Source organism: Oncorhynchus mykiss, chromosome 14 (genome assembly GCF_057628025.1).
Source record: "Oncorhynchus mykiss isolate SJ-2025 chromosome 14, ASM5762802v1, whole genome shotgun sequence".
Taxonomy (NCBI): Eukaryota; Metazoa; Chordata; class Actinopteri; order Salmoniformes; family Salmonidae; genus Oncorhynchus; species Oncorhynchus mykiss.
Genome location: NC_143035.1, coordinates 7,784,744 through 7,800,265, shown reverse-complemented (window position 1 = coordinate 7,800,265; position 15,522 = coordinate 7,784,744). Strand labels below are relative to the sequence as shown.

Here is a 15,522-nt window from a genome sequence, read left to right as displayed (position 1 = left end):
TTTGACAGCTCTTTGGTCTTGGCCATAGCGGAGTTTGAGGTGTGACTGTTTGAAGTTGTGGACAGGTGTCTTTTATACTGATAACAAATTCAAACAGGTGCCATTAATACAGGTAACGAGTGGAGGACAGAGGAGCCTCTTAAAGAAGAAGTTACAGGTCTGTGAGAGCCAGAAATCTTGCTTGTTTGTAGGTGACCAAATACTTATTTTCCACCATAATTTGCAAATAAATTCATAAAAAAATCCTACAATGTAATTTTCTGGATTTTTTTTCTCATTTTGTCTGTCATAGTTGAAGACTACCTATGATGAAAATTACAGGCCTCTCTCATCCTTTTAAGTGGTAGAACTTACACAATTGGTGGCTGACTAAATACGTTTTTGCCCCACTGTATATATATATATATATATATATATTTCAGACTAATTGAAGCTCATTCAATATTTTATGTGAAGCAAAACATGTATAAATGCATAAATAAAGTGTCTCGATCCACGGGGCTCTATTAGAATTGAAATGTTTTGAATGTTAGAATGTCTATGTGCAATGGAAGAATGGGCTTATATATTTTTTTATCCTTGTTTACGCATAATTCTCTATACTTCTGGCTGCCGTTAATATATTTTCACATCAAAATAGACAGTATGATATATGGGAAAATACAGTTACATTCTCCCCTCTCCCTGTTTTTTTTTTTAGTGAGAGATAGAGTGCTTATAGGGGCAGGCTGCTGTGGCTTTAAGGAGTCTGTTCTGTTGGTCTGTTATTGGATGGTAGATATGTGCTCTGTGCACCAATAGCATGCAGAACTGTACAAAGAGATCTACTCCCTCCCCCCAGCCTCAGCACCTTAACCCTTAGAATACTCCGAGCTGGAGGAGAGAGAGGGATGCGCTCACATTCACGGAGACACACTAGAATCTAAAAACAACATACTTTCTGCTATACAAAATTAATCGAAAATGCTAAATGGAATATACATTCTGGATATGTATTTTGGTATGAAGCTCTTTTTTATGGACAACATTTCAAACGGAATTGTGTTGTAACGGATCAGGGATGACAAAGAGAATGGGATACCGAAACTGGAGATGGTTGGCTCTTTGGTGGCGTCATTTCATTCTCTTATGGACTACAATAGACGGACAGACTCGCTACACCATCCCGGAGGAACTGAAACAGGGCTCTGTGGTAGGAAATCTAGCCAAAGATCTGGGTTTGGGACTCTCTGAGATTTTTGACCGTAAACTGCATGTCGCCTCTGAGGCTGGTAAGCAGTATTTCAATGTGGATGCGGGGAAGGGCGAGCTGGTCGTCAATGAGAGAATAGACAGAGAGACGTTATGCGGACCAAGTGCCAGATGCGTTTTACCTCTGCAGGTTGTCATTGAGAACCCGTTACAGTTGCACCGTATTGAGGTGGAAATACGAGACATAAATGACAATTCTCCTAATTTCTTAACAAAAGATCGTGTTCTGAAAATGGCTGAATTGACAGCTGTAGGCGCGCGTTTTCCGTTGAAAAGTGCAGAGGACCCCGACGTGGGAAGCAATTCACTTAAATCCTACATTCTTAGTAAAGACGAATGTTTCAGTGTAAAAGTTAAAGACATTGAAGGAGGACGAAAAATCCCAGAGTTAGTGTTAGAGAAGCCACTGGACAGAGAGAAAAAAGCTGTCCATGAGCTATTATTGACGGCTCTAGATGGAGGCACTCCGGCTAGGTCTGGAACTTCACAGATCACGGTCATTGTCCTTGATAATAATGACAATAATCCCGTATTTCAGAAAGCTGTATATAATGTAAGGGTTAATGAAAATAGCGAAAAGGGCACTTCCTTGCTCAAGCTTGAGGCTACTGACTCAGACGAGGGTGTCAACGGGGAGATAGAATATTCATTCGGCGAGCATACACTAGAGTCAGTGTTATCTGTGTTTGATATTGATGCAGTAACGGGGGAAATGTTTCTAAAGGGGGAATTAGATTATGAGAGTGCAGCTTATTATCGTATAGACATTACTGCAGTAGATAAAGGCATCCCAGAAATGGAGGGACACTGTCGGGTACAGGTCGAAGTAACAGACGTTAATGACAATGCTCCCGAAATTGTCCTCACCTCCAAACCTAGTCCAGTGCGCGAGGACGCACCGAGTGGCACGGTAGTGGCTTTGATCAGTGCCCGTGACCTAGACTCCGGGAATAACGGTAAAGTAACGTTACAACTTACAAAAGGCCATCCTTTCAGTTTGAAACCGTCATTTTCTGATAATTATGCACTGGTCACCAGTGGTGTTTTAGACAGAGAGAGTTTCTCAGAGTATAATATTGAGATAACAGCCACTGATTCAGGTTCCCCTCCCCTGACTACCAAGAAAACTATACCAGTCAGCATCATTGATGTCAACGACAACCCCCCTAAATTCAGCCAGTCCTCATATAATGTCTATTTAAAAGAGAATGGACCACCAGGCTCAATGCTCTCCTCAGTATCTACATCTGACCTGGATTTCGGGGATAATGCCAAGATTTCCTACTCCATCTTAGACTCCAAAGTGCAGGACGTGTCTGTATCCTCCTATGTGTACATAAACTCTGACAACGGCAGCATCTACAGCATGCACTCATACGACTATGAGAAACTAAAGGTGTTTCAGATTCATGTGCAGGCAAAGGACCACGGCTCTCCCTCTCTGAGCAGCAACGCCACTGTCCATGTTTTTATCCTGGACCAGAACGACAACGCCCCCGCTGTTATTTACCCCTCTGCTGCCCTGGGCTCGCTCTCTCACCAGAACATGCCCCGCTCCGCTAAAGCAGGCCACTTGGTTACTAAGGTAACGGCTGTGGACGCAGACTCGGGCCATAACGCCTGGATCTCATATAAACTGGTGGAGGCCACAGACACGTCTCTGTTCAGTGTCAATCTTTACACAGGGGAGGTGAGGACTAAACGCGCTGTGTCCGAGCAGGACGACTCCTCTCAGAGGCTGCTTATAGAGATACACGATGACGGGGAGCCGGTCCAGTCCACCACGGTCACTTTGGCCATACTGGTAGAGGACGGGCTCCATGAACCCATCTTGGACCTCCGGCAGAAAGCGCCAGAGGCTAGCAAGAAAAACCCGAGAATCACCCTGTATTTGATTCTCTCTCTGGCCTCGGTGTCCGTCCTGTCCATGGTGACCTTCATCATCTTAGCAGTCAAGTGCGTTAGAAACAGCAGGAGCAGCGGTAGTTGCTGCATGAGACGGGACGATTTGGACGGCTACAAGAATCCCAACAGAAACCTGCAGATTCAGCTCAACACTGACGGGCCGATTAAGTACGTGGAGGTCCTAGGAGGGGACATGTTGTCTCAGAGTCAGTCCTTCAGGTCCTGTCTCTCTCCCATGTCAGAGTTCAGTGATTTCACCTTCGTTAAGCCCAGCAGCACCACTGACTTTAAGGAGATGATCAACGTCCTAGACGCGTCTTTACCCGACAGCGCCTGGACCTTTGAGAGCCAGCAGGTGAGAAGTGACGTCGGTCTATAATTTACTGTGGACTGTTCTGTGGTGTAGAGTATCAACATACAGGCCTACCAAACATCCTGCTTGGAACACACTGCTTGAATCAACGTCGATTCAATGAAATGATGTTGAACCAACGTGGGTTAGACGTTGAATTGTATGTCTGTGCCCAGTGGGATGCGTGTTTTGGGCTTCAACATTCAACGAATGGAAACTTGTCCTTTTGGCAGTATTTTTCATTGATGCATTATGACATAGGGATATTACTGCAGGTTCATGTTGAGACTCAGTATGTGACATAAATAAAAAGGCTAGCGATTAACGATATGCAACTGACGTTGAAGTGCAATTTATAATTCAAGCAGTATTTTGTCATATTGAAATAGGGTCGCAAAATAATGGTTAATTTTCCCCATTGTCTTCCAAAAAGATCCTGGTTGAATGATTCTCAGATTCCCTGCGTATTCCCTCTTAATTCCGGCAATCTTCCAACTGGGATTTCTGGAAAACCAGGGAATTTGGGGAAATGTACTGGAATTTTGCAACCTTGGGTTAAAATGATTTCAGCAATCAACAAAACGATGCAACAGTGCTTCCATTCAGATTCATAAAAAATGATCGTAACGCTTCATTTTAAGGGGTCCTAAGTACAGTGTAGTAACATGTGTAGTTTACAACTAACAAGGATTGTCGTGAACTGTAACATCGCATAGTCACAGTGTAATAACAACATGTAACTGGCAGTAATTGCGGTATGCTATTACAGAGGTGAAACAATGAGTGCTTATTACCATGCTTGTTACAAACGGGCAGGTTTCCACTAAATTCACCGACTTTGTGTTTTGCTTCTTCTCAGCTGCAGACAGTTACAACTGTCACCAAGGTTGTGATCCCTCGTGGATGCACTGGGCGCCTGAGGCATTATAGCCTGTGCTCAATGGGCTCTCATTACTTACCCTTGAATGTGCACTGTTCAAACGTTCTCTCTCTGGGTTGTTGCTTGTGCTTGCTCCCAAAATCAAGTGCAGCATCTGGGTTGACTCGGTTGAGCAGGTAAAAACAGATCAGTAGGTCAACCTCACTGACTGGGGATCTAATATGGGTGGAATCCCAGATTTGGAAAAATGCACTTTTTCAAAGCATCGTGCATGCATTGTTTGCCTAAGTGCAATGTACGTGCAAACACGTTGTTACACTAGATTTAGCTCATTAAAACAAAGTGTGTCGCGAGGAGTACTTATTTGTAATGAATGTGTACTTATACAGTACATTACCCATTCTGACAACCTGGCCCTCATTTTAAAGCTTCAGGACCTTTCACTTCATTTCCCAATAAGGTACAGAAAGGAAGTGAAACGCCCAGAAGCTTTAAAATGAGGGCCAGGTTTTCGGGATGGGTAATGAACTGTATAAATACACATTAGTTAAAAGTCAGTACCCCTCAATATACACTTCCTTTTAACTAGCTAGATCCAGTGTGACAACAAGCAATTGCGTGGCACTTAAGCAAACATTACATGTGTTTTGGAACAGTGTCTTATTCCTCAGCTGGGATGACCAAGTTAACCCAGATGGAACACTTTATTTTGGTGGCAAGTGCTAGAAATAACGTTGGGTGGAGATGTATTTTCAATATTGCACAATAATGGGCAAGCATGGTAACAAGCATTCATTGTTACACCTTTGTAATTACACAAAGCAATTACTACCAGTTACATGTTGTTATTACACTAACCCTGAGTTGTTACAGTTAACTACAGTACTTGTTACAGTGTAGTTACACATGTAACTACAATGTAATAAGGAACCCTTAAAATGAGGTGTGACCAAATGATCTTGGAATCATTTCAGCAGTGGACATATTGCCAATACTTGAATGATGTCAAAATATCATATGAATGATTTTGCTCTGTTGGTTGTAATCCACAGTCACAGATACAGTGTAATATATATTATTACTGTATTGGGTGATTTCCGTGATTCTGTTTCTATTTGGCCATAGGCCTGAGAGTTTCAGCCCCGTGGACAGCGACACTACCACGGAATCAACTGTGCTTCTTGTGGTCCTGTTGCAGACAGACTCTGCGTCCCAAATTGGCACCCTATGCCCTATACAGTGCCCTTCTTTTGACCAGGCCTGTAAGATTTTCAAATAGATTGCAGCTCAATCAATATTTAATGTATAATAGGGAAAACAGGTGTGTCCTCCCAGTGGGCTCTTTGAGAATAGCAGTGTTTTGGATGATACCTGTGCGTAATGGGAGATTATATTTCTGATCATTGTTTACACTTTCACGCAGTCCTATCTGTTGGCTATCGGCTGCCATGTCCATAATATATTTCACATTATTATTGTTGTGTAATCGAAAATAGTCATGTTATCATCTCTCTCTCTCTCTCTCTCTCTCTCTCTCTCTCTCTCTCTCTCTCTCTCTCTGTCTCTCGCTGTCTCTCTCTCTCTCTCTGTGTGCGCTGTGTCACAGTGCCTATAGGCCTAGCTACTGTGGCTTTAAGAAAGAAGACTGTTCTGTTGGCCCCTCATTGGATGTTACATGCAGACTGTGCACCAATAGTGTGCAGAACTGTACAAAAAGATCTACTCCCTCCCCCCAACCTCAGCATCGTAACCCTCACAATACTCAGAGCTGGAGGAGAGAGAGGGAGGCGTTCACACAGACGAATGTATAATGTCATTTAAACACAGTATCCTTTCCGATATCCAAACTTTAGAAACATGCTAAATGGAATATGCGTTCTGGAGATGCATTTTGATATAAAGCTCTTCGTTCTGGACAGTATTTTTGGAATTGTATTATAACGGATCAGGGATGACAAAGAGAATGGGATACCGAGACTGGAGATGGCTGGCTCTTTGGTGGCATAATTTCTTTCTCTTGTGGAGTACAATAGACGGACAGACTCGCTACACCATCTCGGAGGAACTGAAACAGGGCTCTGTGGTAGGAAATCTAGCCAAAGATCTGGGTTTGGGACTATCTGATTTTTTTGACCGTAAGCTGCGTGTCGCTTCTGAGGCTGGTAAGCAGTATTTCAATGTGGATGCGGGGAAGGGCGAGCTGGTCGTCAATGAGAGAATAGACAGAGAGACCTTATGCGGACAAAGCGCCAGCTGCGTTTTACCTCTGCAGGTTGTCATTGAAAACCCGTTACAGTTGCACCGAATTGAGGTGGAAATACGAGACATAAATGACAATTCGCCTAGTTTTCTTACAAAGGAGCTCACATTGAAAATAGCAGAATCGACAGTTGCGGGCGCACGTTTTCCTTTGGAGAGTGCAGAGGACCCTGACGTGGGCAGCAATTCCCTTAAATCCTATACTATTAGTAAAGATGAGTGTTTTACGTTGAAGGTAAAGGAGCTTGGTAATGGAAAGAAAATACCAGAACTAGTTTTAGAGAAGCCCTTAGACCGAGAGAAAAAATCTGTCCACAAGCTACTGTTAACAGCCCTAGATGGAGGCAATCCTGTCAGATCCGGGACGGCAGAGATAACTATTACTGTGCTTGACGTAAACGATAATTTTCCAGTATTTGAAAAGTCTGTGTACAAAGTTTCTATCCACGAAAATAGTGCAAAGGGGACATTTATGATTAAACTTAAAGCGACAGATATTGACGAGGGTCAAAATGGGGAGATAAACTATTCGTTTGGTGAGCGCACCCCTGAGTCTGTGCTTTCTACATTTAATATGGATCCAGACACAGGGGATATTTTTTTGAAGGGGGATTTAGATTTCGAAAGAGCTACAACATATGACATTGACATCACGGCGAGAGATGAAGGCACTCCTGAAATGGAAGGACACTGTCGCGTGCAGGTAGAGGTAATAGACGTTAACGACAATTCGCCTGAAATTGTCCTCACTTCCCAACCAAACCCGGTGCGCGAGAACGCGCCCAGTGGCACGGTAGTAGCTTTGATCAGTGCCCGGGACCTTGACTCCGGTAATAACGGTAAAGTGACGTTACAGCTCCCACGAGGTTATCCTTTTAGTCTGAAACCGTCCTATTCTAATAATTACGCACTGGTCACAAGTGATGTTTTAGACAGAGAGAGTTTCTCAGAGTATAATATTGAGATAACAGCCACTGATTCGGGCTCCCCTCCCCTGACTACCAAGAAAACTATACCAGTCACTATCATTGATGTCAACGACAACCCCCCTAAATTCTCTCAGCCCTTCTATAATGTATATTTAAAAGAGAATGGACTACCAGGATCCATGCTATCCTCAGTATCTGCATCTGACCTGGATTTCGGAGATAATGCCAAGATCTCCTACTCCATCCTAGACTCCAAAGCTCAGGACGTTTCTGTGTCTTCCTATGTGTACATGAACACTGATAACGGCAGTATCTACAGTATGCACTCGTTTGACTATGAGAAACTAAAGGTGTTTCAGATTCTGGTGCAGGCAAAGGACCACGGCTCTCCCTCTCTGAGCAGCAACGTCACTGTCCATGTTTTTATCCTGGACCAGAACGACAACGCCCCCGCTGTTATTTACCCCTCCGCTGCCCTGGGCTCGCTCTCTCACCAGAAGATGCCCCGCTTCGCTAAAGCAGGCCACCTCGTTACTAAGGTAACGGCCGTGGACGCAGACTCGGGCCATAACGCCTGGGTCTCGTATAAGCTGGCTGAGGCCACAGACACGTCTCTGTTCAGTGTCAATCTTTACACAGGGGAGGTGAGGACTAAACGCGCTGTGTCCGAACAGGACGACTCCTCTCAGAGGCTGCTTATAGAGATACAAGATGACGGGGAGCCGGTCCAGTCTGCCACGGTCACATTGACCATACAGGTAGAGGACGGGCTCCACGAACTCATCTCGGACCTTCGGCAGAAAGCGCCAGAGCCTAGTAAGAAAAGCGGGAGAATCACCCTGTATTTGATTCTCTCTCTGGCCTCGGTGTCCGTGCTGTCTCTGGTGACTTTTGTCATCTTAGCAGTCAAGTGCGTTAGAAACAGCAGGAGCAGCGGTAGTTGCTGCATGAGACGGGACGACTTGGACGGCTACAAGAACCCCAACAGAAACCTGCAGATTCAGCTCAACACTGACGGACCGATTAAGTACGTGGAGGTCCTAGGAGGGGACATGTTGTCTCAGAGTCAGTCCTTCAGGTCATGTCTCTCTCCCATGTCAGAGTTCAGTGATTTCACCTTCGTTAAGCCCAGCAGCAACACCGACTTTAAGGAGATGATCAACGTCCTAGACGCGTCTTTACCCGACAGCGCCTGGACCTTTGAGAGCCAGCAGGTGAGCGCTGTAGTGACGTGTAGTTTAATTGTGACACTTGGATATTGATAACAACCTATTTTTTGTATTCTGCTCTGTGATGCTTGTTAATTTGTGACGGATAGGCTATCAGCCTTATAATTAGGAATTAGAAAACTAGGATATCTTTACTGAAGCCATAGTATTGTAATTTAAATCAGATATCTGTGCTATCCAACCATGAAAAGTTTTCTATTTCATAAGTCAAAGTTTGCCTTTCCCGTGATATTTGGTTCTGGTCTTTCTGATTTATACGAATTATATCTTGACAGTAATTGGCTACAAAGTTATAATTGAAAACATGTATTTATTCTAGTATCGTGAGCTCAGCACAGAATAAAAAATGCTCAAATTGTGTTTTTTTTTTAGATGAATCCAAGTTCGCATGTGTATTATTTAGAAGCTGACATATGGCCGAGTTTATATTGGGCCTGTTGGGTACATACAAAATATCAAACTACTTACATGTTGTGCATGACGTTTGCTCTATCAGTCATCCGTTATCTACAAGGCTCAGCATTTCAGCACCATTGTTGTGGACAGCGACACACCCTGGTTGCTGAATCAGCTGTGCGGTTTTGTGGAAGCAATTGCAAACAGTTTGAGAGGTAGAAACAGAGAAGGTAGACAGAGACATTTATTTTTTCAGAAATAAGTGCTGCTCAGTTAATATTTATATAAACTCTGCATATATAATGTTCACGTAAATATTTTTTGTATATTTGTTTTATCTTGTTTTACATCTTTACTCATTCTTTAGGCCGAACTAAATTCTGTCCTTACTAATGTATTTATTTTACCACCAATATTGACAGTAGGGGAGAGTGGGGTAAATTGAGCCATTTTTATATTTCAGCATCACTCCGTAAATAAAAATAAAAAATAGTATTATTTCTAACGACGATACGGTATCTACACATATTTCAGGATGCTGTGTATCGCTGGAAATCATCAGCATTCATGTAAATATTACAACTTTTAAAACATAGCTTGTCCAAAAATGTTGGTCTCTTGGCAAAACTTAGTTGTGTAAGTTGAGCAGCTGGACAGGGTATGTTAAGGCGCCGATACACATTTCTGTACTGAATGAAATATTACCACTACCACTACCTTTTTAAAACCAAATCCACAGACGATGCAATCGCCATCACCATGAACACTGCCCTATTCCATCTGGACAAGAGGAATACCTACGTAAGAATGCTGTTCATTGACTGTAGCTCAGCATTCAACACCACAGTACCGTCCAAGCTCATCATTAAGCTTGAGGCCCTGGGTCTCAGCAATGCCCTGTGCTATTGGGTCCTGGACTTCCTGACGGGCCACCCCCGGGTGGTGAAGGTAGAAAACAACATGGACAAACTGAAATAGTCCACCCACACAGACAGTGTGATGAAGAAGGCGCAACAGCGCCTCTTCAACCTCAGGAGGCTGAAGAAATGTGGCTTTTCACCTAAAACCCTCACAAATATTAACAGATGCATAATTGAGAGCATCCTGTCTGGCTGTATCACCGCCTTGTATGGCAACTGCAACCGCAGGGTTCTCAGAGGGTGGTGTGGTCTGCACAACGCATCACAGGGGGAAAACTACCTGCCCTCCAAGACACCTACAGCACCCGATGTCACAGGAAGGCCAAAAAGATCATCAAGGACAACAACCACCCGAGCCACTGCCTGTTCACCCCGCTACCACCCAGAAGTCGAGGTCAGTACAGGTACATCAAAGCTGGGACCGAGAGACTGAAAAATAGATTCTATCTCAAGGCCATCAGACTGTTAAACAGCCATCACTAACACAGAGAGGCTGCTGCCTACTTACAGACTTGAAATCATTGGCCACTCTAACAAATGGATCTCTAGTCACTTTATTAATGCCACTTTAATAATGTTTGCATATCTTGCACTACTCATCCCATTTGTATACACTGTATTTCATACCATTTATTGCATCTTGCCTATGCTGCTCGGTCATTGCTCATCCATATATTTATATATACATATTCTTATTCAATCCCTTTACTTAGATTTGTGTGTATTAGGTAGTTGTTGTGGAATTGTTAGATTACTTGTTGATATGGCTGCACTGTCGGAACTAAAAGCACAAGCATTTCACTACACTCGCAATAACATCTGCTAACAGCCATGTGTATGTGACCAACAAAATGTGATTTGGTTTGATATATTTTTTTCCCAAAACACAATTCAATAAAATCACAATTGCTTTTTTTTGTCTTTTGAACATTTTTAAGCATCTTTTAACACCTAATAAACACTTTTTATGTACTTTTTTTTTTTTTTTTTTGCGTAGGCCAGGGGCCTCGTTTATAAAAATGTTCTTAGATGTATACTTGAACTTAGTCGTAATATCATTTCCGACGGTGTGCTTGCGTTCAATTCATAAAAGATACTGAGCATAAAAAAACTTGCTTGCGCAGGTTCTAAGAAGCCCGTTTGTAACGTACGCACCTGTGATCTATAAATCTCAAATGAACTTAAAATTGACGGCACATGAACGCGCCTTACAATCAGCGATTTCCCCTTATAGAATGCCAGCACAAATGAGGGTTTAGTCAGGAATAGCCATGGATCATAACTCTCTCCCTTCTAAAAGCAGTTTTCGATGTCTTCCAATAACACAAGAACAGCCACGGTTACTTAAAAAAAAAACATTTACACGCTATTTATAGAACACCGCATCCTGTTTTTAATTCAAAACACCTTGCGTCTGTTTATTGTTTATAAAGCTAATGCAAAGTTCACCACAGGCTTGGAGGCATATGTGTCCCAAGCTGCAATCCCCCTACATAACCAGCAGGAAAATCACTTACGGCAAGTCCAGACTTTGAGATCCTTTCCACGTCAAAGTAAGGTTTTATAAATAACTACGTATATGTGGTTTTCTGCGTAAGTCATACTTAAGATCAAAATGGATCGTAAGTCCGTTTTAAAAATGAGGCCCCAGGTCCTGTTGTTACCTCTTACCCCAGCAATAATGCTGTGCATTACCCCTCAACTTACCCCAAGGCAAACATTTTGGACTATATTAGCCTACACAGCTACTGTAAAAGGATGCACTTTCATGTTAAGTTTAGGACCTCATATTGCAGCTGAGACCCAACTGATGTATAGAACAATTTTAAAAGTATCTACTTTTGTTTAGATACAAGTATCATGAACCTCTAACACAACAAATGAATTTGAATTTGTGAAAATCCGTTTATTGGACATACAATGCTTACCACTTTATCTATGTGGTTTCTTCCTTCACATACTCCATGAAATGATGACCTTTTCTTAAGCATTTGGTCGAATTATGCATTTTGTGTATGGTTTCCTAGAAACAAGGGCAGCTCAACTTACCCCACTCTCCCCTATGCTATATTGTATATTATAGACTGGGTGGTTCGACCCCTCAATGCTGATTGGCTGACAGCCGTGGTATATCAGACCGTGGACTATGGATATGACAAAACATTTATTTTTACTGCTCTAGTTACGTTGGTAAGCAGTTTATAATAGCACTAAGGCTTCTCAGGAGTTTGTGATATATGGCCAATATGCCACGGCTAAGACCTGTATCCAGGTACTCTCCTTTGCGTCGTACATAAGAACTATTCTTAGCCATGGTATATTGGCCATATACCACACCAACTCGGGCTTTATTGTTTAAATGAAAAATACAGTCACTTTATCCACTCCCTCTCTCTATGCCAGTTAAAGTGCTTTAAGCAGAGCCTGGCTGCTGTGGCTTTAAGAAGTCTATTCTGTTGGCCCCTTATTGGATGCTAGAGCTGCACGCTGTGCACCAATAGTGCGCAGAACTGTACAAAGAGATCTACTCCCTCCCCCCAGCCTCAGCACAGTTACCCTTACAATACTCAGAGCTGGAGAAGAGAAAGGGATGCGCTCACACACACGGAGACACAATATCATCTAAACACTTTAACATTACCGTGATACAACATTTATAGAAACATGCTACATGGAATATGCGTTCTGGAGATTCATTTTGATATGAACGTCTTTGTTCTGGACAGTAGTTTTGGAATTGTGTTATAACGGATCAGGAATGACAAAGAGAATGGGATACCGAGACTGGAGATGGCTGGCTCTTTGGTGGCATAATGTCATTCTCTTGTGGAGTACAGTAGACGGACAGACTCGCTACACCATCCCGGAGGAACTGAAACAGGGCTCTGTGGTGGGAAAACTAACTAAAGATCTGGGGTTGGGACTATCTGAGGTTTTTGACCGTAAACTGCGTGTCGCCTCTGAGGCTGGTAAGCAGTATTTCAGTGTGGATGCGGGGAAGGGCGAGCTGGTCGTCAATGAGAGAATAGACAGAGAAACGTTATGCGGACAAAGCGCCAGCTGCGTTTTACCTCTGCAGGTTGTCATTGAGAACCCGTTACAGTTGCACCGTATTGAGGTGGAAATACGCGACATAAATGACAATTCACCTAGTTTCTTAACAACGGAGCTCACATTGAAAATAGCAGAATCGACAGTTGCGGGCGTGCGTTTTCCTCTGGAGAGCGCAGATGACCCAGACGTTGGAAGCAATTCGCTCAAGTCCTATACTATTAGTAAAGATGACTGTTTTAGTTTAAAAGTAAACGAGCTTCGTAATGGAAGAAAACTCCCCGAACTGGTCATAGAGAGAGCACTTGATAGAGAGAAAAAAGCTGTCCATCAGCTGCTGTTAACAGCGTTAGACGGAGGTAATCCCGTCAGATCCGGGACTTCACAGATAACTATCATAGTGCTTGACAACAACGACAACGTTCCCCTATTTGAAAACAATGTATATAAAGTGTCCATTAACGAAAATAGTCCAACGGGTACCTTCATGGTTAAACTTAAAGCGACGGATAATGACGAAGGACAAAATGGTGAGGTAAAATATACATTTGGTGAGCGTACACCCGAGTCCGTGCTTTCCACATTTGATATTAATCCAGTTACGGGGGAATTGTTTTTGAAAGGTGATTTAGATTCTGAAAGCGCTGCAAATTATGAAATTGATGTAGCTGCTAAAGATGAAGGTATTCCGGAGATGGAAGGACACTGTAGCGTGCTGGTGGAAGTAATAGACCTAAACGACAACCCTCCGGAAATTGTCCTCACCTCCAAACCGAGCCCGGTGCGCGAGGACGCTCCTAGTGGCACGGTAGTGGCTTTGATCGGTGCCCGGGACCTAGACTCGGGGAATAACGGTAAAGTAACGTTACAACTTACAAAAGGCCATCCTTTCAGTTTGAAACCGTCATTTTCTGATAATTATGCACTGGTCACCAGTGGAGTTTTAGACAGAGAGAGTTTCTCAGAGTATAATATTGAGATAACAGCCACTGATTCAGGCTCCCCTCCCCTGACTACCAAGAAAACTATACCAGTCAGCATCATTGATATCAACGACAACCCCCCTAAATTCACTCAGCCTTCCTACAATGTATTTTTAAAAGAGAATGGACCACCAGGATCCTTGCTATCCTCAGTATCTGCATCTGACCTGGATTTCGGAGATAATGCCAAGATTTCCTACTCCATCCTAGAGTCCAAAGTGCAGGATGTGTCTCTATCCTCCTATGTGTACATTAACTCTGACAACGGCAGTATCTACAGTATGCACTCGTTTGACTATGAGAAACTAAAGGTGTTTCAGATTCTGGTGCAGGCCAAGGACCACGGCTCTCCCTCTCTGAGCAGCAACGCCACTGTCCATGTTTTTATCCTGGACCAGAACGACAACGCCCCCGCTGTTATTTACCCCTCTGCTGCCCTGGGCTCGCTCTCTCACCAGAACATGCCCCGCTCCGCTAAAGCAGGCCACCTGGTTACTAAGGTAACGGCTGTGGACGCAGACTCGGGCCATAACGCCTGGATCTCATATAAACTGGCTGAGGCCACAGACACGTCTCTGTTCAGTGTCAATCTTTACACGGGGGAGGTGAGGACTAAACGTGCTGTGTCCGAGCAGGACGATTCCTCTCAGAGGCTGCTTATAGAGATGCAAGATGACGGGGAGCCAGTCCAGTCCGCCACGGTCACATTGTCCATACAGGTAGAGGACGGGCTCCACGAACCCATCTTGGATCCTCGGCAGAAAGCGCCAGAGCCTAGCAAGAAAAGCGGGAGAATCACCCTGTATTTAGTCCTCTCTCTGGCCTCGGTGTCCGTCCTGTCTATGGTGACCTTCATCATCTTAGCAGTCAAGTGCGTTAGAAACAGCAGGAGCAGCGGTAGTTGCTGCATGAGACGGGACGACTTGGACGGCTACAAGAACCCCAACAGAAACCTGCAGATTCAGCTCAACACTGACGGGCCGATTAAGTACGTGGAGGTCCTGGGAGGGGATATGATGTCTCAGAGTCAGTCCTTCAGGTCCTGTCTCTCTCCCATGTCAGAGTTCAGTGATTTCACCTTCGTTAAGCCCAGCAGCACCACTGACTTTAAGGAGATGATCAACGTCCTAGACGCGTCTTTACCCGACAGCGCCTGGACCTTTGAGAGCCAGCAGGTGAGCGGTGAGCTGTACCATTGTCACGATTATGATTCCTGACTCTAGTGCCTTTAATATGATGTCCTATCATGAGGATTCAGAGTTTAGTTTTCCTATAGGCTATGATGTCATCATCAGTGAGTGGAGACCAACCCACCTCGAGACGTTTAAAGTATCAGGGTGCAGCTTATGTACAAGATAATCGCTCTG

At 43.7% G+C, this 15,522-nt stretch overlaps 1 protein-coding gene and 2 pseudogenes across 50 annotated transcripts in view; all 3 read left to right on the top strand.

The window, feature by feature from the left end:
- LOC110488686 (protocadherin gamma-C5) overlaps window positions 1-15,522 on the top strand; it is a 192,106-nt gene that overhangs the window by 149,225 nt on the left and 27,359 nt on the right. For 2 of the 48 annotated variants that reach the window (XM_090198239.1, XM_090198238.1), the window contains exon 1: window positions 12,462-15,330. The exons of the other annotated variants lie outside the window; for them this stretch is intronic. In XM_090198239.1, the coding sequence (XP_090054365.1) occupies window positions 12,880-15,330 (2,451 nt within the window). In that variant the 5' untranslated portion in view covers window positions 12,462-12,879. Of the gene's footprint in view, window positions 1-12,461; window positions 15,331-15,522 lie in introns of those variants that run through there. 48 annotated transcript variants of the gene reach the window in all.
- Window positions 464-4,968, top strand: LOC110488672 (protocadherin gamma-C5 pseudogene; annotated as a pseudogene). The gene has a single exon (XR_016486255.1). The product of XR_016486255.1 is annotated as a protocadherin gamma-C5 pseudogene (transcript).
- LOC149978272 (protocadherin gamma-C5 pseudogene) lies at window positions 6,114-9,933 on the top strand (annotated as a pseudogene). Its single transcript, XR_016486254.1, has one exon. The product of XR_016486254.1 is annotated as a protocadherin gamma-C5 pseudogene (transcript).